Source organism: Psittacula echo (genome assembly GCF_963264785.1).
Source record: "Psittacula echo genome assembly, chromosome: 9".
Lineage (NCBI taxonomy): Eukaryota > Metazoa > Chordata > Aves > Psittaciformes > Psittacidae > Psittacula > Psittacula echo.
Genome location: NC_137745.1, coordinates 15893526 through 15915865, shown reverse-complemented (window position 1 = coordinate 15915865; position 22340 = coordinate 15893526). Strand labels below are relative to the sequence as shown.

At 36.1% G+C, this 22340-nt stretch overlaps 1 protein-coding gene across 1 annotated transcript in view; it reads left to right on the top strand.

Moving 5' to 3' along the window:
- Nucleotides 1-22340, top strand: part of CACNA2D3 (calcium voltage-gated channel auxiliary subunit alpha2delta 3) — a gene marked incomplete at its 5' end in the record, with an annotated part of 460819 nt that overhangs the window by 298564 nt on the left and 139915 nt on the right. Inside the window, 2 exons of the mRNA XM_080625495.1 lie at nucleotides 682-760; nucleotides 7116-7249. Coding sequence (XP_080481621.1) covers nucleotides 682-760; nucleotides 7116-7249 — 213 coding nt within the window. The remainder of the gene's footprint in view (nucleotides 1-681; nucleotides 761-7115; nucleotides 7250-22340) is intronic.

The following is a 22340-nucleotide window of genomic DNA, read 5'->3' as shown; positions in this document are numbered from 1 at the left end:
GCAAGCATCATTTTTCTAGAATTCCTGGACAAAGGTGTGTAGGTCTGTGTGCATGCAAGCACATAGACCAGCTGCACAGCTTTTTGTATAGACATTTCTATCTGTGAAAGGTGGCAACCTGGCACACAATTCTGCTGTTTATCACTTGATAGCACAGTACCACCTGGGCAAGTGCCAAGTGGGTAGCTGCCTCTAAGTTGACAAAGATACTGTATCTTATGGACCTTGGAAACTGAGGAGAATTTGCTCACCTGGTATTTCAGATCCTTTACCTACAGAAGTATCTGCTAATTAAATGCCTCTTCTTCCACACTGCAGCAATATTCTCAACTCATAAGTGAAGATTATATTTCTCTAGAACATGCAGTTTTGCTTCATGCCTCAGTGGTTTTAGTTTATGGTCACACTTTAACCATTTAACCATAACTTTAGTTAAATATCAGATATTAAAAACATCCAAAGAGATCAGCCATTGTCTTACATTGAACAAAAGCCACATTTTGTCATTAGAAGACATTACTGGTAGAAATTTATTTTTTTTTAACCTACTGTGCTGTTTAAACAGTAATACTTTCTTAAAAAGGGTCTATCCATATGAATTATACATCTGTATCTGAAGTTCCACTGTATGAGATTTAAATGCAGTATTAATTGACTTGATCTTTTGCATTGTGCTCTCAGGTTCGTATTTTTACCTATCTGATTGGAAGAGAAGCTGCCTTTGCTGATAACCTGAAGTGGATGGCTTGTGCTAACAAAGGTTAGTTAACATTCAACTATGAAAGCCTTGTTTTCAAAACCTTATTACTGAGCCTTCCTGCGTACCTGATCCTTCTACAGATATGGTACCAGTGAAAACTAATCAGACAGGATAGGCTGTTTTTTTTCCAGGAAAGGAAAAGACTTACTAGTCTCATACCATACAATTAAAAAAGATTTTTAAAAAAATCCCAAAAACACAACTAAAAAAAAAAAACCCACAAAAAATTACATGTATTTTCTACAAAGCTTTTAAAATTTGTGATTTTAAATTTTTGTTCCGAGAACAAACTGTAATTTCAAAGCATTACTTCCACTATAGCTGTTATTACTTAGAGTCAGTTTGATTCCTAAGAACACTGGGTACAAGTCCGAGTGAGTTAGCCATGGTATGTAAAACACTAGACATCCTGTCCCTTGAGGAACTGACAGTGTAATTGAAAAAACAGGTTTATATTCTTTAAGGAAGGAGTATTAAAACATGTAAAATGCTGAGATGCCAAAGTAAAAGGACTGACTAATATAAGTAAGAGCAATTTGAAAAAAAAAAACCAAAAAAGCCCAACAAACAAACCCCTAATTAATCTTCAGGTTTTCCTTTTCCTTTCCTCTTGGAAAAAAAATGTTCTTTTTTTTTCCTTTGTGCCACATTACTATGAATTGCATCAGGTGCTATCCATTTAGTCATTATTTCTTTAACTACTGTTATGTCCAGCTGATGGAAATTACTCAGCTTGAAGTCTTGTCTTAATAAGCTAATATTGCACCATAATTTAGTTTAAATAATAGTATAAAAATCCTTTGAAGCATCTTTTTTGAAGACAATTTAATGAACAAAATCTTTTAGTTTTTTAGTCCAGCTCTACAGATTCATAAGGATCTAAGTACAGCAACTCAGAAATTAGGACCAGGCAATAAAGATTGCCTTAGCAGATCATCTGGTCCATGTCTTCCTTATTCCCAGAGGGGGAAAAGTGGTCACCATTGTCATTCTTCAGGACTACTTTGTTCTTTTCAGAGCCATGTTGTCAGAATCTTACTCACATGAATCAATTAAACAGATTAGTGAGTGTTGCTTCTGTGGGTTTTTTTTCCCCCTGTCATTTTAGTAGTTACGATACCTGCTCTCTGACAGCTTACAATGCAAAAAATCAGCTACCACTAATCAGTAATTAAATACAAAAGTATCTATAGCTTTGAAAATCAGTTGGAAACAGCGTCAGTCACTATGTCACACACTATGGATTTATGTCTTTTTCTTACAGTTTTCAGCTACAGCTTATCCATTTTTTATCAGTGAAAAGAAGGACTACAGCATAACAGATGAGGAGTGTAGCAAAGGTAGTTTAAAGATTGGTTGAGCGGCTGGACTGCAGTTTACTACTAGCATGGGTGGGCCAAAGTATGTTGTTGTCACTGAAGGTCAGTGACCTTAAAATCAATATTCCTTGGAGTGATTTTCCCCTTGGAAGCACAACATAGATGAAGGCTGTTTACAGGGTTTCCAGCTGACTGGACTGTGGACAGCAGTCCTTTCCTTCAGAATGGGTCACAGGGGAAACTCATACTACCTTGCAAAACTTCTTTAGCTTCTAGATTCTGATGGTGAAACCTTGAAAAATCCTAAGCATGTCTTTCTGTTACATTTTTTTATATAAGTAGAGCATATCTAGAGGGAGTTGGCTTAACGAGGCAAAGTACTGAACCATTTTAAATACATTAAAACATTCAAGAACCCCAAAGTCCCTCTAGAGCAGTTTGTAAAATTTGTAGTGGTTTACTCTTCTGTATCACAAGCAAGTGCACACAAGTTAAAAGAATAAAGATTTACTAAGATTCTGAAGTGAACAATAGTAAAAGTTTCCTAGTGCTTAGTGTGCATGTGCCAGATTTTAAAGTAAGAAGGCAATACCTTTCCTCACCAGTCACTTCCAGCAGAAAGTTTTAAAGATAGATGGGAGTTGATGCATTACTTTCAAAACAGCCAGGATTAATTTTTTTTCCCAGTAAAATTATCTACTGTATTAGTAATTTGACAGCCTCTGTTATTTTTTAATTTATTATGAATCACCAGTGTGGTTAGCATATTGTAAAATGGACAAAGGAAAGGATTCATCAGTACAAAGGAGCAGAGGCTGAGAAAGCAATGTAGAGAAAAATACTTGGCATATTGGAGGCCTGATAGTGGCTCTTTAACTGCCAGCAGAGGACAGATCAGCCCTGAGGCAAATTGTGCCCCAGCTGTAGTCATTTATAGACTATTGTATTAGCAGAGGAGAGCTTTGTACAGGAAGCTCCAGCCACATCCATTCCCATTATTAGCATGACCCCAGCACCTCATGTGCTGTGGGCTCTTGGGGGGTGGCAGGCAGCCAGTAACAGAGACTGTTCACCTGCTTGAGGGGCCCCTGAGGTGGGGGTCATGGTGGATTCTCCCTGGGAGTTTTACAGCTGCAGCAAAACAATGAATTCCCTCCTTAGTCCCTAGCAGAAAGGATTTTTTAATTCTGATATTTTATTAGTTGCAAGAATATTGCATCTATTTTGCCCAGCGTCCAGAAAACAAGAAGTACTGCACTCCATGTAAAAATCCACTGTAGGCATTTGGAAAGTTATGAGTCTAATGGTGGACAGTTTAGAGAAAAACAAGCCATCCAAACACTTTGCAAGGACTGTAATACAGAAAGGCAGCCCACTTGCAGAGCGAGTGTGGAGTAGTCACAAATTTTCACTTGTCTTTGAAGCCTTTATTTCTTTGCAAAGTTTATATGGAATTGATTCAGACTTATCTCATTTAGTCTTAGGAAATTAGGCTAAAAACTGTTTACTCTTCTGTAGTTTAGAGATATGGTTTGCAAGTACTAAAACAAGAAACAAATGTCTTTAGCATGCTGCCTAGAGAGTTCTGTGTAAGTTGTGATATTACAGCATGCATTTTTCAGAAATACTACAGAGAGAAATAGGTAATGTAGTACACATCCATATGAGGAATACTTATCAGGGCTCAAGTAGGTGTGTGTGTTCTTGTTGGTTCTACTTGGTCCAGATGGATCTCTTCTCTTGAAAGGAAAAAAACAAAAGGATATTTCAGTCTTATCCATGTCTTGTACCATGTACAAACCCGTATGGCACAACACTGAGATGTTTCAGATTGGGTTCTGTTTTCTGATTTTTGTATTTTTTTTTTTAGTAATCTATCAAAATGTTTTCTTTTGAAAAACTGACATAAAAATGTTTCAGGAGGCAATCAGAACTCATGCTCATTTTCCAGCAAGTTATTCTTTATCTCAAAGGTAATTTACAGGCTGTGATTAAAGAATTTTCTAGGCATAGACATCCAGGAGCTTCTTAAATGAGTCTTTAAGCTTTTGATTTTAATGAAGTATGACATTAAAAAGTGTTAACTGTGATTTCAGCTTGTATGGATAAGAAAATACTGCTTGATTAAAAAAGACCTTTCTATCACCTTACCTACAAGACAAATTTTTTTAAAGGAGTTAATCTCCTCTGACTTTTCAGACATTATTATACTCATATACGTATTGTTTGAGTGCAGGTGTCGTGTTTTAAACTGCACACTAATCAGCGCAAGCAGATTTCTGCTCCAACTGTAATTTTGCACACTGATTGAAGTGCATGTACTGGCATAGCATGCACTGAAAAGTGCATGAGCTCAATACAACAAATAGTATTGGAGCAGTGATAGAGTCATACAATAGGTAGGGTTGGAAAGTACCTTAAGATCATCAAGTTCCATCAGGTCCATCAGTTCCTTGCCCTGGGCAGGAATGCCTCACACTAGACCATATCACCCGATTCTGTCCAGCTGGTCTTGAACACTGCCAGGGATGGAGCATTTACCACTTTTTTGGGCAACCCGTTCCAGTGCCTCACCACCTTCACAGTAAAGAACTTTTTCCTTATATCTAACCTGAACTTCCCCTCTTTAAGTTTGAACTCATTACCCCTTGTCCTATAGCTACAGTCCCTGACAAAGAGAAGATTATGTAGAAAACACTGAATCAAAACAGTGACTAAGTCTGCTCTTTAAGGACAACTCAAAACTTGTCCACGGGCACAACTAAAAGTATGTGGTTGGTAAAAGGAGAAAAGGGGAGGTGAACGTATGAGAAGGTCGCCTGCTCTAAATCTCCTACAGAGAAATGGGCAGAGTTCATGTGCTCTTTCCCTTTAGTGTCTTAGTCTTTCCTTATGGCCATTGTACACTAGCCCAAGATGGAGGCCGAAAGGCAAAAGGCCAATTAGTCTATTTCTGCTTCTGTTTAACTTTTTCTGAATTTCTGAGTGTCCTGTAGTCTTGAGTATGTAACTTGAGGCATGTGAACTGTGCTGAATATGGCCTCTGAATATTGGCTCTCTTCTAAGCTTTCTGGAATGAGACATACCAAAATTCAGGCACTAAAGCTGCTTTAGAAAAATGTAGGCCATCACCTGTAAAATGAGTTATCCACACAGTATTTTGAATCCTTGATTAAAAGCATTATAAATCACAGTGTGTATCTATACATACATACAAGTGTGTATATATATATATATATAAAAAACTTATGAGGTTCTCTATGTGAATAGCTAATATTGGGAAATAATCATATTTTGACTATGTATTGACATTAACACCAAATTAAAAGGACCAGGTAGTGAAGTGACCCTTATTACTCACAGTATTACTCACAGGAGGGAGAAATGCATACTTTGACTTGGGAGACTCAGCAGTCCCAAAATTGGAACAGGCAGCATTTCCAAAACAGTAATGTATACATTGCTTTTTTCTTGTAAGTGTTCTAAGCTAATAATTCATGAAAGTACATTATAATTTTCTTCTACCCACCACATACATAGAATTCTGCTTTCTCAAGTACATATTTCCTAATTAAACTTAATGTCAGTCATTTTACTCTATGGCTGAAAAAGCTTTCAGAACCTTAGACAGAAAAATAGCCCTGCTCTGAAGCAAGAGTTAAAACTTGACAGTATATGTAGTAGTCAGTTAACATCCTCACACAAGTATACTCTTAATAGAAAAAAAAATCCAATTAAATTCCTTAAGCAGAATATTGACTATTTGAACAGTATAAATACTATACTATGATTATGAATCCTATATGAGAAATATTTGAGATCATAGTATAATCAAATTAGCTTTGCAGAAAAACCCTATGACCTATGCTTTTTCTTATTAAGTTGAAAATGTGCACTAAGCTTCTACTAAGACTCATTTAATTTTATACATCTTTGCTATAAAGTCTATTATTACACTGTCTTAATTCATACATAGATGAAATGTATATAGAAACATCAGTTTTGTACTGCATGTATGATGGACAGGTGTATTGAATCAGAAAGTTCTAACATTCAGACTACAAAGCACCCTTTCAATCTTGCCAAAATTGCAATAAGCACAGCTTAAAAGCTCTTTGCAGTTGTCATGTTTTCTGCTGAAGCTTAATATTCCAGCTCCACAGAAGTTGTGATCCTGTCAAATGACTAAAATTGTAGCAAGGCCTCTTCCATGAAAATTATATATTGGTCTTTCCTCATTAAAGTATATGAAGTGATGCATTTAAATACATCCTGATGAAACTATGGCCTTGAAATTTGTCAGAAATTTGCATGATGTGGGCTCCAGATGTCAAGTTTGTGATGTATGAAGGTACTTAACATCTCATCACTGAAAAGGAAGTGGTGATAGCTCAAATAGCTGTGGCCTCTGCTGTTCTTAATGCTGTCAGGTTGTAGGAGATGTTTTAAAGGATTAACAGAGCTGTGATCGCTAAGGCAAGCAATTCCAAATGTAGTCTACATTTTTTGTGACCTTACATTTGTAAATAACATATTGCTATTATGTGATGTTTAGTCATGTTCTGTAAGGATGATGAGTATTTTAGAGCATATGTGACTACTCTTTGGATACTGTAGACCTAATCTCTAATGTTTCTTGAAACTGGACAGACAGGATGCGACATTGTTGGACAAAGTTAATACCAGTTCTAACTTTTAAAGTATGTGGCATTTACCTCATCTTCCCCCTATCCCCACCTTCTTTACCATTAAAAAATTAACGTTTACTGGAAATAGAGTGCTTAGGACAGTCAGTGCAGTGGTTCATAGCAGTATTGGGAACACAGTATAGGTTGGACAAAGGTTTCAGAGATTTCTGGTTTTACCAGTTAGTACTGTTTGAGACTGCTTCATATGAACCATTCATTTTTTGCATTTCACTTTTGCAAATAAGCAAGCAGAAAACATAACAGACCTAAGCCACATCATACTCCTTGTTGCAATCTTCCTTAATTTGTTCTGTCTGGTTTATAAGTCTGAATTGTGTGTTTTCACAGGGTTTTTTACTCAGATCTCTACCTTAGCTGATGTTCAAGAGAATGTCATGGAATATCTCCATGTTCTTAGCCGACCAAAGGTTATTGATCAAGAGCATGACGTAGTATGGACTGAAGCATATATTGACAGCACTGTAAGTCTGCATGATAAAGCATTTAATTTAGGCTTACTGCATATGATGAGGAACTGGGAAAAAACTGTGGTTGTAGAAACACTAGTTGTACATCTGATTTCTGTTGCTGGACTGTGCTAATTTAGTGTTGATATCTCTATATTACAAGTACATAAGTGAAATTATTGAACTTTACCAGATATTTATACATTGTAAATCACATAAAAAATGAAGCAAACGTAACAGCATTATTTTAAAATTTATGACCTCAAATGTATATTTAATAATCAAAAATGGGCATCAAGAAGAAATTTATTTTTTTATTAAAAAATTAACCATTTTTTCCTATATGATTTAAAACATGGCAATGAATATGACAACATTAAAGTATAGACTGACAAGAATTGGTATTTTTCATATATAAAGGTGGGTCAACATTTAGGGGACAACTGTGATGTCTTCAGGAAAAATAAGAAGATTCTACCTTTCAAAGTGAATTGGATGTGTGATACGCTAACAAAATTATCATAAGTGTCCAATCTGCCATCCTTGTAAAAAAGTAGAGTTGAAGAAGACCTTTCTGTTATGCAGTGACTGAGCACTCCAAATACTTCTGTATTATTAGTGATAAATGATCAGATTTGCAGATAAAGGTTGTTCATTTCCATGGGCTGGTCTGAAATAGCTTTATTTGCTGTTTTCTTTTTCTTCTTATGTTTATTTTGATCCAATTAAAATATTTTAGTTTGCATATTATTCACAGAACAGGAGTTTGTAGCAAATATCTGTCATTTAGTGCAAGTGATGCCAAGTGTTCAATATAATGAATAGAAGAAAATAGATGACCAGTGGCAAAGTTGTTTTCTTTTGGTTTAAATTTTTACTTTCATGAAGGTGGGGCTGGGTTGGAGAATCTCACCAGCTTCATTTTAATATGGGTGTGTACATGTGTGCTTGTTTGTGGTGGTGGTTGTTTTGTTTTGAGTCTATAATGCATCTAGATGGTTTAGCTTTAAGTAAATACAAAAGTATTCTAGGACAAAAATCTACCCTGGGAATAGTTTTGCCTCATTTTCACATTTGCTTAGGTCTTTTCTGTTCTTCAGTTGGCCATGGGTAATGTAAAATAAATAATAAAACTGCATTTATGAGGGAGAAACAGAAAGTTGCCTTGAAATAGTGTTTTGGAGGCAATTTACTTATCTCCGTTTACTTTTATTTTTTTAAGGAACATATTAATTCAATCTTCCCTTTGTTCTCTTTCTTCTACTGAAACATAAGGATGAGGCAAACAGAAACCACCTGTTATCGCTGGCCCTTCAGGGCATTCCATGAAGTCAGGAGATGACTAGGAGAACCTACTTTTTATCGCTTCTTGATTTTATATGCTTGAAATAATCAATGTGTGTATGTATTGAAGTGAGTTTGTGTATTTGCTAAGGAGCGTAGCAGGAGTTCAGCCATGTAAGTAGTTTCTCCTTCTTGTCTTTTGCTTATGAATCCTGCATTGAAAGTGCTGCAAACAAAATCTTCCTCCTTTCTTAACACCAAGTCCTCCCCTTTACCTACCAACAAAGAACAAAATGCTGTTTCAGAATTAATTTTACACTTTACTCTCTTTTTCATCTCTTAATCTGTATTTCTTTGATCATTGCAGGGAGAAAAATATTTGGAGAAGTTAGTCTAATTTTCAGTGATTCTCCTGTAGGTTATGGAAAGGCTAAGGAAAATGAACAGCTTAATGTTGTGTGAAATACTAAGTGAATACAGCAGGGGTGAGTAAATGCAAGTGAACTCAAAAACATTAGAGGGAGCGTAGAGAAGGAATCTTGAGAAAAAAGGAAAATAGAAAACAGTGGAGCTGCTACATTCTTGCATAAAGAAACTGTTTAAATCCAAACAAAACCTGGTTTAATGCAATAAAAATACTTCCAGGTTCTTTTCTTTCTCTTCTCAGTCTCTTGAGTAAGGTTAATTAATGTCACTATACACACTTATATGTGTATATGTATATATATACACACATATGTATACATGTGCACTCATATGTATACTCACATGCAGACGCATATTTTTAAGTGTCTGGAAAATCCACTCAGGACTTTAATGGGTTGGATGCTATAGGAAGAGATTCAAAAATAGAATTCTCTGCTCTGCTTAGTTGCAAACTACCTTTCTCCTCCATCCCTCAAAAAAATTTATAGGGAAGGGAACAGGATAAATTAGGGTAGGAGTGATATTTTCAGACAGATTCTCATGCCATCTCTAGTGTCTTGGCATTGAAAGTGGAATCTTAATAACTGTTTCTATCCCATAACTTGTTGATTTTCACAGACAGTTTTTGTTGCTTCTCCTCCATTGCTGCTGTTTGGACCTTGACACGTTAGAAATAGTAGCATATTTCCAGACAGCTTAAATGTTCTTATCATCCAGCTGTGTCAGAACAGCCATGGCTAGATTCTCAGGGCTATATATACATGGTTGTAATCAGTGTCTCTGTGCCCTAACAGCATGCAGTATACTTCTCCATTCCCTTCTTGCCAAATATCAGAGCTAATTGGCCAGCTGTGCAGTTTCTGAGCAAGCAACATTAGGCTGCAATGTACTAGGATCCAGACAGAAAGAAGCTGGACTGTAATAGTCTTAGGATACAAAACATTCCCCCTGATGCCCCAGCCTGTTCTCATCCAATATTTGTCTAGGACAAAGTAATCTGTGAAAGCCAGAAGTTAGGTCATTTAAGTGTTTGATATCATTTAGGAATATTCCCAGAAGAATTTTACTACTAAAACAAGGCATGTAATTCCTGCATCTGTTCACCTTTCCTGTAAGAGGATGTCTGCAGAATGTTCCTGCAGTGCCTCTTCATCCTAGCTTTGGCACTCAGAGGGGCTTCACTTGCTGTTAGAAAAAAGTATGGCATTTATAGAATTGGAAATCCCTGGCCAGATATCATATGAAGACAATTTAACATGGAGAAACTTGGATGTATGGTAGGTCTGTGTTGCCTTTGACGCTGTCAGGCTCTGAGAGCTGAAAAGATTATAAAGCAAATGAGACTAGGTCTTACTGGGTGACTGCTTCACAGGCAGCTGAACTGGCTTCCTTTTTTCTGCCCCTAGACTTTGTTCTCTCTCCAGTGTTTCCTGCCTTTTTCTAAAGGTAACCAGCCAGATCCTAGGGTCAAGTTTAGTTACCCTCCACCAGAAAAGTGTGGGAGGAGGTGGGGGAGGAGGAATTGCCTCGGCATCAGAATATCCAAGTGAAGTAATACGTAGCGATAGTCTGTTGGGATTATGGATAAAACTCAGAAGCCCTTAATTCATTCTTATGGTAACATCTGGAAGTAGAAACATTACTTTTTGCTGCAGGAAATAAGGAAAAAAGGCTGGACTGGCCCCTGAGTTCCAATTGTTTAAAAGAATGTGATTGAGAATTTGTTTATTGGGGTGCATAATTTGACCTACTTGGACTTTTGTTGACTTCCTAGTGAAATTTGTTTCTCATAAATGTACCTGAATATATTCTCTAGATCTAATGCACCATTGAGTTCATCTCCTTCAGGCTATTAGTTTCAAGCTGTGAAGCAGATTCAGGCATACTTTACCATGGTGGCTTTGTTCAGTTTCCAACTGGAGGATTGCTTTGCATAAAAAGAGCAAATTATTACTTATTACTTATTTAATATTATGAGATGACTGTCCAGTGCTGCAGAATTTATTCATTAAAAAAAAAAAAGTGTTCTGAGGCATTACAGATCATGATTTGCCATAATATAAATGGGGAGTGTTTTTTCCTCTTTCTACTTTTCTTCAGTGTTAAAGTACCATATGTTGATTTTTCCTTTGAATTATAGACATATATTAAATTATGGATTTTAGTTTAGTTCTACAATTGCTGTTAAAAATACAGATATCCATTTTCTTTTTTCTTTTTTTCTTTTTTTTAAGCAGGCATATTTTGAAATGTTTTCTGACCAAGAGGCTGATACTGTGCTAGTAAGGTAGCCTGTCCAAGACCCCATTAACCTGTATGGAGGGCAGTAAATTGAGGTAGCTCCGCTGAGCTAAAGACTAAATATTTCAGATATGTTATGATGGATATTACAGTTACAGTATTGCATAAATGACAAAATTTCAATTTATTAATTTTAAGCCTTAAAAATAGTCAAGTGCTATGTATGCACACTTTTCACTCTGGTTTGGGTTCTTTGCAGAAACTCAGTATGAAATATAGGAAGCTCACACTTCTCAGATAGCTGTGACATCAGAATCCAAGTGGTTTAAGTATGGAAATTTAGATTCTGGGATACAGTTCTTTGTCAAGGGATGAATTCTGAGCCACTTCTAGAGAAGCAAGGGAAGCTGTATTTGTGAAGTCTGTGTATAATGTAGAGATATAACAAAGTCGTACAGACTGAAAGCCATTATGCTGGCATTTTTTCTATCCAGGAGTTTCTGGCGAGGTATAACAATGCTGTTGTTTAGTGCTTTTTCCATTCACATGGTTTTCTTTGTGTTCAATGCACAGAAGAGCTTTTATGAAGTAACAAAAATTAAATAGTACCCTGTTTCTGCTAGCTTCTATTCCCAGAGATATCTTCAAATACTTTTGGTGACACAAGTTAATTATGCTATTATAATAAGTGGGTGTAATTAACATTTTTATCACAGTAAAAGGTTCCCTGGGCCTCTGTTTCAAAACTAACTTCTAGACTGTAGTACTGGTATCCATTAAAATACATCAGAGTGCTCAGAATGTTCATGTATGTGTATGGCAAGTAAATATTGGTAATCACCGCAGAACTGAATGTCAGGAAATGTCATTAATCAGCAGCTGTGAAAAGAAAATCTGTGTTGCTTTTTTCCCAAATCCACTTTGGACTTGGTTATATGCTCTTACCCTCCTTTGTGGCCAGCATCTCTTAATCTCTAATAGTTTACAGCTCTTTACCAGAGAACGTCATCACCACTGACTATGAGGTTTCCATGAGAATTTCCTTTGACACTTGAGTGAATTGGGTTAGGGAAGGAAAATGTTATGCATGGATATCAGGCCTTCTGTCAAGTAGGTTTGTTCTTAAAATAACGTTCTTCAGGTTCTGCTTTGTCTCCTATAGATCTGCAGTGGTCTTTTGAAGACTCTGATATGGGAGAAAAAGTAAAAAAGTAGCCCTGGGAAGGCTTTCTTATCAGCGTTTCAGTTGGGATCAATTTTTCTGGAAAAATATAACAGCTCTGACCATTTCATCTTTTCAGAAGCTTCTATAGGAGCATGATTGCAGTCTGAAGTTTCAGATCATCTGGTCCAGCAATTATGGTCTGCTCTATTTGCATTGGGATCTTATAGCTCTGGGACAGTGCTTGAAACAATAACAATAATGATCAATGCAACTACTTGCACACACAGTAAAAAAAATTTGTACACGTGTTTATGTGTAGGTGCAACATCTCTTTATGCTGATGATTAGCGGGCTGTCTGTGGAATTCTTCATTGACAGGCCAATAAAAAATAAGCCTTTAAGCCATGACTTTTATGAGATCTGTAGCCCAAAGTTTCCAGTTGCCATAATAAAATGTTGTTTTCTCCTCAACAGTTCTGATCTGTTTGTTTTACTGCTGGATCTATAATAAATGAATTCCCATTAACTGTTTCAAATTCTGTAAGATCTGTGTCAACTGTCAAAACATAATGAGTGCTCAAGAATGAATAAACCTCTCAACTGAATAGAATTAATGCAGTCATTATCTTTCAGATGCAGCTCAAAATAACAATGGATGTTCTTTTTGTTCTTTGTGAAAATACACATCTGATTTACTTATGTTAGGCAGCAGGGTGCTAATCAGGCAAGGAATGCTGTGCCACTTAAAACTGAGCTTAGAGCCCTTGCTCACACACCAGTACAAGAGTCATGGTGCAGTGTGTCCCAATAAAACACACAAATTGAGATCCCTGAAATGAAAATTGGGATGTGCAAAGGAAAATAAAGTCCATAATGACCTAGTGAGAATATGGATACTTTAAGAATGATTGTGCATTGTTCCGTGGAAACACAGCATATACAAATAAGAACATGCATAAGCATAGATAGCACCTATGCATATGTATGTATGTGTGTCTATATATATATCTGTGTACCTTTCAGTTTTTGAAGTAAACTACTTCGTTTGACAAATTATATGTTTGCTTTACTGCTAGTACTTGAACTTACGCTGTTAGGGCAATTTTCAGGGATTGCATTAAGCAAAGAATATTACTACAGAGAGCTAATTGCTAGTTGTCAAAGTCACTAGAAAAATGTTGGAAGGAAACAGCAATATTTATTTTAATAAATTAACACTTTTCATGTGTATTGCTGTATACGGTATTTACACTATAAAATGTTATATGCGATACATCAAAAAGATGTTTAAAACATCAAAACCAAAAACAAAAGTCCTGCTCTTAAAGAGGAACATAAAATTTCCTGCTGGGGATGTGGAACATGGAATGCCATCTGTATTATATGGCACTGAGAAAACTGATTATGTTTGGACCTCTATTTCATAGCAGATGGGTTCATTAAATTTAATAGCCTCCAGAGCCTTTAGAAACAGTGTTAAAAACATGTGGAACATGCTGAGACACTTCACTTCTCACCCCACAGTCATTATAACTCTGGCACAGACTATAAATATTACAGTATTTTATTTCCATTGAAACAGATTACTATTATAATTATTTTTTGTAGTGTACATTTACATGAGAAATGCAGAATGCAAATTGTACTTTTTCAAACTTTAAGATATGCAGTTGATTTCTTTAAATGCATTTTACAGTTCTTTGCACTTGGAGGCTTTGATATAGAACTTATTTATATCTTCTTCCTGCAACATCAGCAAGCAGCTGTAATGCCACAGTAAAGCTAGGTCTTAAGCAGCTCTGCTCCCAGGGTGGTGCAAATAAGACAAGCATTATGTTAAGCCATAGAAGGGAAATCAGAGCAGTGTTACATCTTGGCTTTTAAGCTATATATTGATTTTTTTCTACCATTTTATATGATATGTTAACTACAGTTTGACCTTTGTCTCTGTTCATCTTTCATCACTGGAGTACTGAGAGATTAAATATCTAATTTCAAATCGTAGTAGTTCCTAGAGAAACATTGCTTTAAGTAGAGTAAAAACTCACCTCTTTTTGAAATACCCTCAGAATTTGATAGCTAAGGGAATATTTCAGTGCTATTTAATTTTTTAATTTTTAATGATGTTTCAAAGGAGAAAAGAGAAGTTTTGCCACGTTTAAGTGCTTTGACATGTGTCTAACATTCTTCCACCTCTCATTTATATGTTCTGTTGTTTAAATTACTGGTTTTACAAACTGTGTCATATTTGATCATGATTTTTCAAAAAATTACTCAGTTTCCCAATAACCATATCAGCTTGTTCTTGTTCAATATAATTCTCAGTAATGCTCTTCTGTTTCCATTTCATTTCCTACAAAATGCTGTGACTATCCACACTCTCTTTTACTGTTTTCTAAGGTCAGTCTTGGTTTTAGGTTGTGCAGACCACTTTAATTTAGATTTCCCCCTTCTTTACGTCACTGACTTCAACTCCAATTTTGTCATTCAGCATTGCTGGTATTATTATCAAGACCCGCTAATTTTAATAAACCACTAAAGTACTACTAGGGTAGATGATATATGATGACAGGACTGAATAACAGTACCTTCCTCATATAATTTATGTTCAAAGTAATAGGTGAGAATAACCAGTTGCTGAAAAAGGGCAGAGGGTGTAAGGATATTGTAAGACAGTCTAGGTCGACATAGTAACAAATTATCAGTGTATGAGATCTCAGGTATAAGAGTTAGTATACACATGTCCAAGTCTTTCAAATTGTAGTGTCAATTTCTACAGGATTCCCATACAAGTGTTCTTTGTGGGAATTAAGGCCTTAAAAGTCACGGACTTCTTGCTTGTGTGTGGTTAAACATAATTTCATGGAAATATTTGTGCAATCCAGTTACAATTATAATTGTGTTTCAAAGCAGTCACATTTCCAAAACACATTCTGTGGATAAATTTTGGAAATCGGAATATTCAGTAAAGTTTGAATGTTAAAGGAATATATTTTGCTTTCTGAGAGCCGTCAGGTGCAATGACAGGTTTTTAGGACTTTGTAGTGAATTTTTAAGCTTTCTTTTGCTGCTTTTGCTGTAAACATGGTGTGTCTTGTGACATGATTGTTTTGCACCAAATTACTGTTTCTTCTTACAATCGTAGAATTGTTTAGGTTGGAAAAGACCTTTAAGATCATCAATTCCAACCATTAATCCAGCACTGCCAAGTCCACCACAAAACTATGTCCCTAAGTGCCACATCTGACATCTTTTAAATGGTGATTTCACCACATCCCTGTGCAACCTGTTCCAATGCTTGACAACCCTTTCAGTCAAGAAATTTATCCCAACGTTCAATCTAAACCTCCCCTGGTGCAACTTGAGCCCATTACCTCTTGTCCAACCACTTGTTACTTGCGAGAAGAGACACCCACCTGACTACAACCTTCTTTCAGGCAGGGATTGATAAGGTCCCCCTGAGCCTCCTTTTCTCTAGGCTAAACAACCCCAGTTCTCTCAGCTGCTCCTCATCAGACTTGTACTTCACTAGCTTCATTGTCCTTCTCTGGATGCACTCCAGCACCTCAATGACTTTCTTGTAGTGAGGGGCCCAAAACTGAACACAGTGTTCAAGATGCAGCCTCACTGGTGTTGAATACAGGGGAACAATCACTTCCCTGGTCCTGCTGGCCACACTGTTGCTGATACTGGCCAGGATGCCATTGGTATCTTGGCTGCCTGGGCACACACTGGCTCATGTTCAGCAGCATCAGTCAGCACCCCCAGGTTGTTTTCCACCAAGTATTTTTTCAGCCACTCTTCCCCAAGCCTGGAGTGTTGTATGAGGTTGCTGTGGCCCAAATGCAGGACCCAGCACTGAGCCTTGTTGAATCTTATACAATTGGTCTTGGACCATTGGCCCAGCCTGTCCAGATCCCTCTGCAGAGCCTTCCTTCCCACCCAACTTGGTGTTGTCAGCAAATTGACTGGGGTTCAGTTTGCTCGTTCAGATCATTGATAAAGATATTAAACAGTATTGGCTCCAACAGTAAGCCCTGGGGAGCACCACTTGTGATAGGCCACCATCTGGATTTAAATCCATTCACCACCATTCTTTGGGCTTGGTCACCCACCTAGTTTTTTACCCTGAGAACAGTATACCCATCCAAGCCATGAGCACCCAGTTTCTCCAAGAGAACGCTTTGGGAAATGGTGTCAAAAGCTTTCCTAAAGTCTAAGTAGACAACATACACGGCCTTTGCCTCATCCAATGAGTGGGTTACCTTGTCATAGAAGAACAGGTTAATTGAGCAGGACCTGCCTTTCATAAATTCAACCAGGACCTCTCCGGTTAGCCAAGACTGCTGAAAAATAACTGAAAGTGGCTTCTTATATGAAAACTAATTGGATGTATGCTAAAAGGAATTCATAGATTTACAAACGTCTGTAGGTTTCACCTGCTGGATGTTCTTCCACTAGTTGCTACATACAATTTATAGAGAATTGCTCTGCTGTTGAATTTGATTAACAAGCATATTCATGCCAAAGAGTATTGGTCTCATTTGCAGACACCTGCACATGAGAGAGCAGCCTGGGACCATTTCCAGCTGTGGTCTGCCAATGGCATACAGTGCATTTAGGTGAGAGGACAGAAAATGCTTTTCATTTCCAGCTTGTTTCACAGGAAATTTTCTGTTTTGTTTGTGACAGAAATAAAATCAAAAGTTGATAAGTAGCTAGAGGGAGAATTTTTTTCTAGATCTCTATATGCTATGGTTTATCTAACATTTAGGAGGATATGTCTGTTCTCAGTGAAAATAACTGCTTCAAGTGATTCACAGCTGATAGCTGTTTGTCTCTTTGATCTTATTGCCTCTATTCTGAGTGAAATTGAGTTAATTATAAGGAAATGGAAGCTATTTTGTCAGATGTATTACCTTTTCTCTCTCTGATTTTGTCCTTAGTTTTAACATAACATGTTTTAGGGTAAATAATAATGTAGGAAAGCAATGAATTTAGTATAATATTCTAAATTCCATCCTTTGATCTCATATGTCATTCTTTGACTTTCTGTAAGGAACAGGGCAGTGCAGTGAAATGTAATTTATCTGCACTGCTGGACTGAAAACATCAAATAATAATAAAGACTTACTAAATTATTAGTGCCATTCAAGTTTTGCTGCAGTGGCAGAATTTACTGCAAAAAAAGTAGAAGAGAGAATAAAAGGAAATAATCTTCTACCTATTGTTCTGCAGATATTGAAGCTGTTATTTATAGCTCTGCTTTTTGGATAATCAGAAGATCTCACACACAACTTAGCCATGTATGTATACAATTAATGTTTATCACAGTCATTATGACTAATATTCACTTTGACATTAGTAATTCCTGGTAAAATTATTCAGAAATGCGCTTTATTCTACAAGTCAAAATAGGATGTTTCCCACTGTTGTTCTTGCTGCTTGACAGCCAGATGCTTGATCTTTGTCCACATCATTGTATTTTGTCAGGTCAGATCTTTCCAAGCAAGTATTTCCCATAATGATTAGTTGAAAGATGATCTAACCAATTGGCAAACGCATAGCTTCAGCAACATCAATATAAGCAGAAGAAAGCTTAGAATGGTTATAAGTGTTTTCTCTGAAAGTCATAAATTTCAGCTGCACTGAGGCCAGATATTTTGGGAGGAAAAATGTAGTCACCCAAAGTATTAATTTATGTTGCATAGTTCTAGGTAAACCATTAAATTGCCCAAGGACTCAATACTGAGGGTTGACGAAAGGAGACTACAGGGCCATTCCATTTAAGGACTTCTTTTACAGAACATGTTTTTGTTGTGTTTTGTTTCTTTATTTGTTTGGGTTTTGGTGTTTGTTTTTTTGTTTTTTTTGTTTGTTTTGGTTTTGTTTTTAAATAATATTCATTTTGGGATGCATAAATACCACAAGAGAATGCACATTACAAACAGTTTGCTAATACCAAGAAGCAGTACAACTTACAGAGTTTTCCAATGTCTTTTTGTTCTGTTCCAGCCAATGAATAATAATAAAGGCCTCAGTTTTCAATATTATTAGGTTTATTCCAGAAAACTATCAAAAAAACAAAACAAAAAAAAGTAAACTACCTAAGTCAGCTATGTGCTTCAATTCCATATGGGTTACATTTGTTGATTATTCTTCTTGCATTTACTCTGCAGTAAATCAGTAGTATCTCCATTTATGTACCTGGAGTTACATTGATATAAAACAGAAGACAGATTTATTGTATTAAATCTCAGTTTAAGGTGCTTGGATTATACTTCTACTGACTGATGGAACAAGTCGAAGTTTTTCTTTCTTGGATTAAAGCCTTAAAGCCACAAAAATTTAGGAGTTACAGTGAACAGCAAGTTCCCTTTGTAAAAAAGAGAAGTTTCATTTTTCCTCTCTCTTTCACCTTGCCCCTTTTGTGTTACAGTTCAGTTTAAGAAAGTGGAGATACAGTAAAAGCTGATTTTGCAATAGTCAGGTTTTTTATGTTCACAACACTTTTGCTGCATAGCCAGCTACAAGATAATGGGATTTATCATGTTAGATCCTAGCATGCCTAAAAAAGTATGCTTTAATGTCTGCAAACAATTCTAGCCCTAAGACAGCTGAAAGAATTTTGAGACCTTTTCTTATGAGTTCTTCTAATGAAGGAGTGAGGTAGGGATAAAATTTTCTTGGCCTGCTGGATAATGCAATAAGGGCAAAAGAACAGAAGGTGATGAGGAAATCTGCCTCAGGCAGAAACCATTCCTTAAACTAGATTTCACAAACATTGTATTAAATAATGAGAAACTGCATATTTTAAATTAACTTAAATCATCTAGAAAGGTTCTCAAATTCATGGTCTTACAACAAATCAGAGTCTTAGCTGTTGGCAATCAGGGTAAATTGGCTTTTAGGAAGCTTTGAGTTTTCATGTTGTACAGAGTAACAGCAGAAAGCTTCTTCCAAAATAAAAAGGTGAGAGAAATGTAGTTCATTCTACAGAGTGAATTTTTACAGAGTTTGATGAATTCAACTTGCAGTGTGGAGTCCATAAAATGCTCCATGGCTTTTTCAATACACTGTAGCTATAAAATCTCAATGTAAAACTAGAATGGTGATATACATTAGTTACATGGATAGGAAGGCAGAACCTGTTCCTCAAAACAGAGCTGATGATTATGCATTGGTTATGCCATTTTATCTTTTAGAATGGTGGCAATAGCCGGATCTATGGTAGCGATCTACCCACAAACTAATATAAAAATATTATAGACGAGAAAGAATGTATTTTTAGGAGTTTATCCAACTAAGAGATTTCACAATGTTAAATGATGGAGCACATTATAAGCTTTTTAAGAAAATAATCTGTGTTTTATCATTTATTTTAAATATGATACTTGTAACCATTAGAGTCTTAAACCTGCCTTCTGATCTTGTACATCTCTGTTAGCTAATAAAATGTTTGTTTATGCATGCAAACCTGAAACACACGTGTTTCTAATTTGGAGACACATGACGGCCACCTTGCTACTAGAGTGTAGTATTTTAGCATATTGTTAACTTATTTCCAAAATACACATTGGACATTTGATTCCTAACTGTTAATACAAAGCTTGGACACAGTTTTTATGGAGATTTCTTTTCTGGTTTTAAGAATATGCCTCTTTTGTTCACACAGCAAACCAGTACATTTACACATCCCTCTGAGCAAAATTCTTGGGGTTTTGACTGTAGATTTTATACAGTATTTTTGCATGCAGTTGGTTCCTTTTACTTTATGCTTCATTTGAACTTTTGCAGATGTGCCTTAAGATGGATCCATCAGTGTTTTCCTCTGAAAGAGGGGAAATTGATAAACAAGAGAATAGGTGATTCCCTTGGAAAAACTGTTTGAAGCTTTTCATTTACTAGTTGTGATTAATCTGCCTTTCCTGCTGCTTTCTACTGCCCTTGATCTATTATCATATCTGTTTTCTTCTCAGAAAAGGAAATTGTGCTAAAACTTTTGTGCCTGCCTTCTTGTTTTAAAATTCATCCCCTACTGTTTATCAGCTCAGATAATCTTATCAGTGTATGATATCTATTTCATTATGATGCCCTCCAGAATACTGGTCCTTTCAGAGCACATCTGGGACATTGGTTACGGGCATAACCTTTGAGATATTTTGTGCTACCTAAATACAAAATTTGTACAAAAGTTTTGCTCATTCTGAAGTGATAAATGGGGAAAAAAGGAATAAAATAATTATTGTGAATATATTTGCTAAATAATGTTAAAGCAGCTTATTCCATCTATAAAAGGTTCAGTATTGTCTAAAAGAGAATATATTCCAGCATTTAAAGGCCTATACTGGTTCCAATCTTCAATCAGACTTCTAGAATAGACTAGTTGATTTCAAAATAATTTTGGAAGGACTTCTTTCTAAGCAAGTAAGAGAGAGAAAGAATAAGTCCAGTTACTTACAGCCTCCTATCCTCCAAACCTAGCTCCATTTTCTTTGCTTTGACATTCCTAGAATCTTTTGCATCACAGATTCATGTTCTTACAAGATCTAGCCCTCCAGTTATCCAGAGCAAATAGATTATTTTTATTGTGTGCAACAGTCTTACTGATGAAATTCTCATTGCTGATTTTTTTTCCCTATGCCTGATTCTTTGTAGTTTGTTCTTGCATACAGAACTTCAGTTGTTTTAAGTCAATCTATGCTTTCCCTATTTTTCCCCTGTGATTGTGTTAAACATTCCACAGTAACTTTGCAAGTGCCCTGATTTTGTCTTGGTATTAGCCCAAGCTTTCCTTTTCAAATTACAGGTTTATTCTCTTCATCATGAAGTAAAAAAAATAACAACTGCAACAAAAAGAAGCTTAAATAAAGATAATGGGAAGCAAAAGCATATTTAATTAAATATTGTAAATAGGTTCTGTCAGTCCACTCATGTCAGGGCAGTTTTAAACAGAATACAATTTTTTTCATTATTAACCCTGTGTCCTTGATACAAAATTATGTATAAACCATTTAATAGGTCAGTTTTGCCTTCATACCTGTAGATAGTGTCCCCTGCAAATAAGAAAATGTTTACTTCTACAGGAAACTGCTGGACATCAAGTAATTTACAATATGTTTCTCCATTGCATGTTTTGTGGTCACTGATCTGGACTGTTTACATCTAATAGAGTAAATGTCAGGAAAAGCTGCTTCTTCCTTATGAAATGCACATTCCACAGGGTTAAAATTGAATGTCTGGTATGAATTGTGTTTAATACAAACTTTCAAAACTAGACCCTAAAAAGTTTTCATCGTGACAGATGCCTTTACTCCTGTTAGGTTGTGAATATATAGCAAGGGAGAAAGGATTCTTAGTTTTTCTAAGTTGTGCCCCTAAAATGCAGGGATTGACAGAGAGTAAGGGAATGAAAGCAGAGTCTTGCTACAGTCTTGACTACTTCTAGCAGAGCAGTGCTTTGGACACACAGGAAAACTGGTACTCCATGGGAAATGATGGAGAAAAGAGTGGTTTGGGACAGTTCAACTATACACGTTCTTATAGCTCTTCCCTTTTTAAGGTATGTTGAATCATTACAAAATAAGACTATAGAAAAACACATTTGTTTTAGAAGTGCCATCCACTTAATACAATAAGTTACATGCTAACAATCACAGACACTATTAGTAAATCTGTTTTAGCAGAAATTCTGAGTTACTTTACACATTCATTAAGTCAAATACACTTTCATCCCTCTTTGGAAAGTGGTTATTTTAAGATGTTGGCCTTTAATTGGTGTACAGCAAGTAAGATTTAATATAGAGCAAGATCAAAACCCCACTGAACTCATTGCAAGATTCTCATTGATACTAATAGTTATTGCATAAGGCTCTTGTTTAGTTTTGCTTTGAGGCTAGTGTGGATTTTATCATGGGAGACAGAGGATGTGTGTCTAGCTCCTAAGAAGATTTATGATTAAGAAAATATTTTTCATTTCTAGGACTGTCA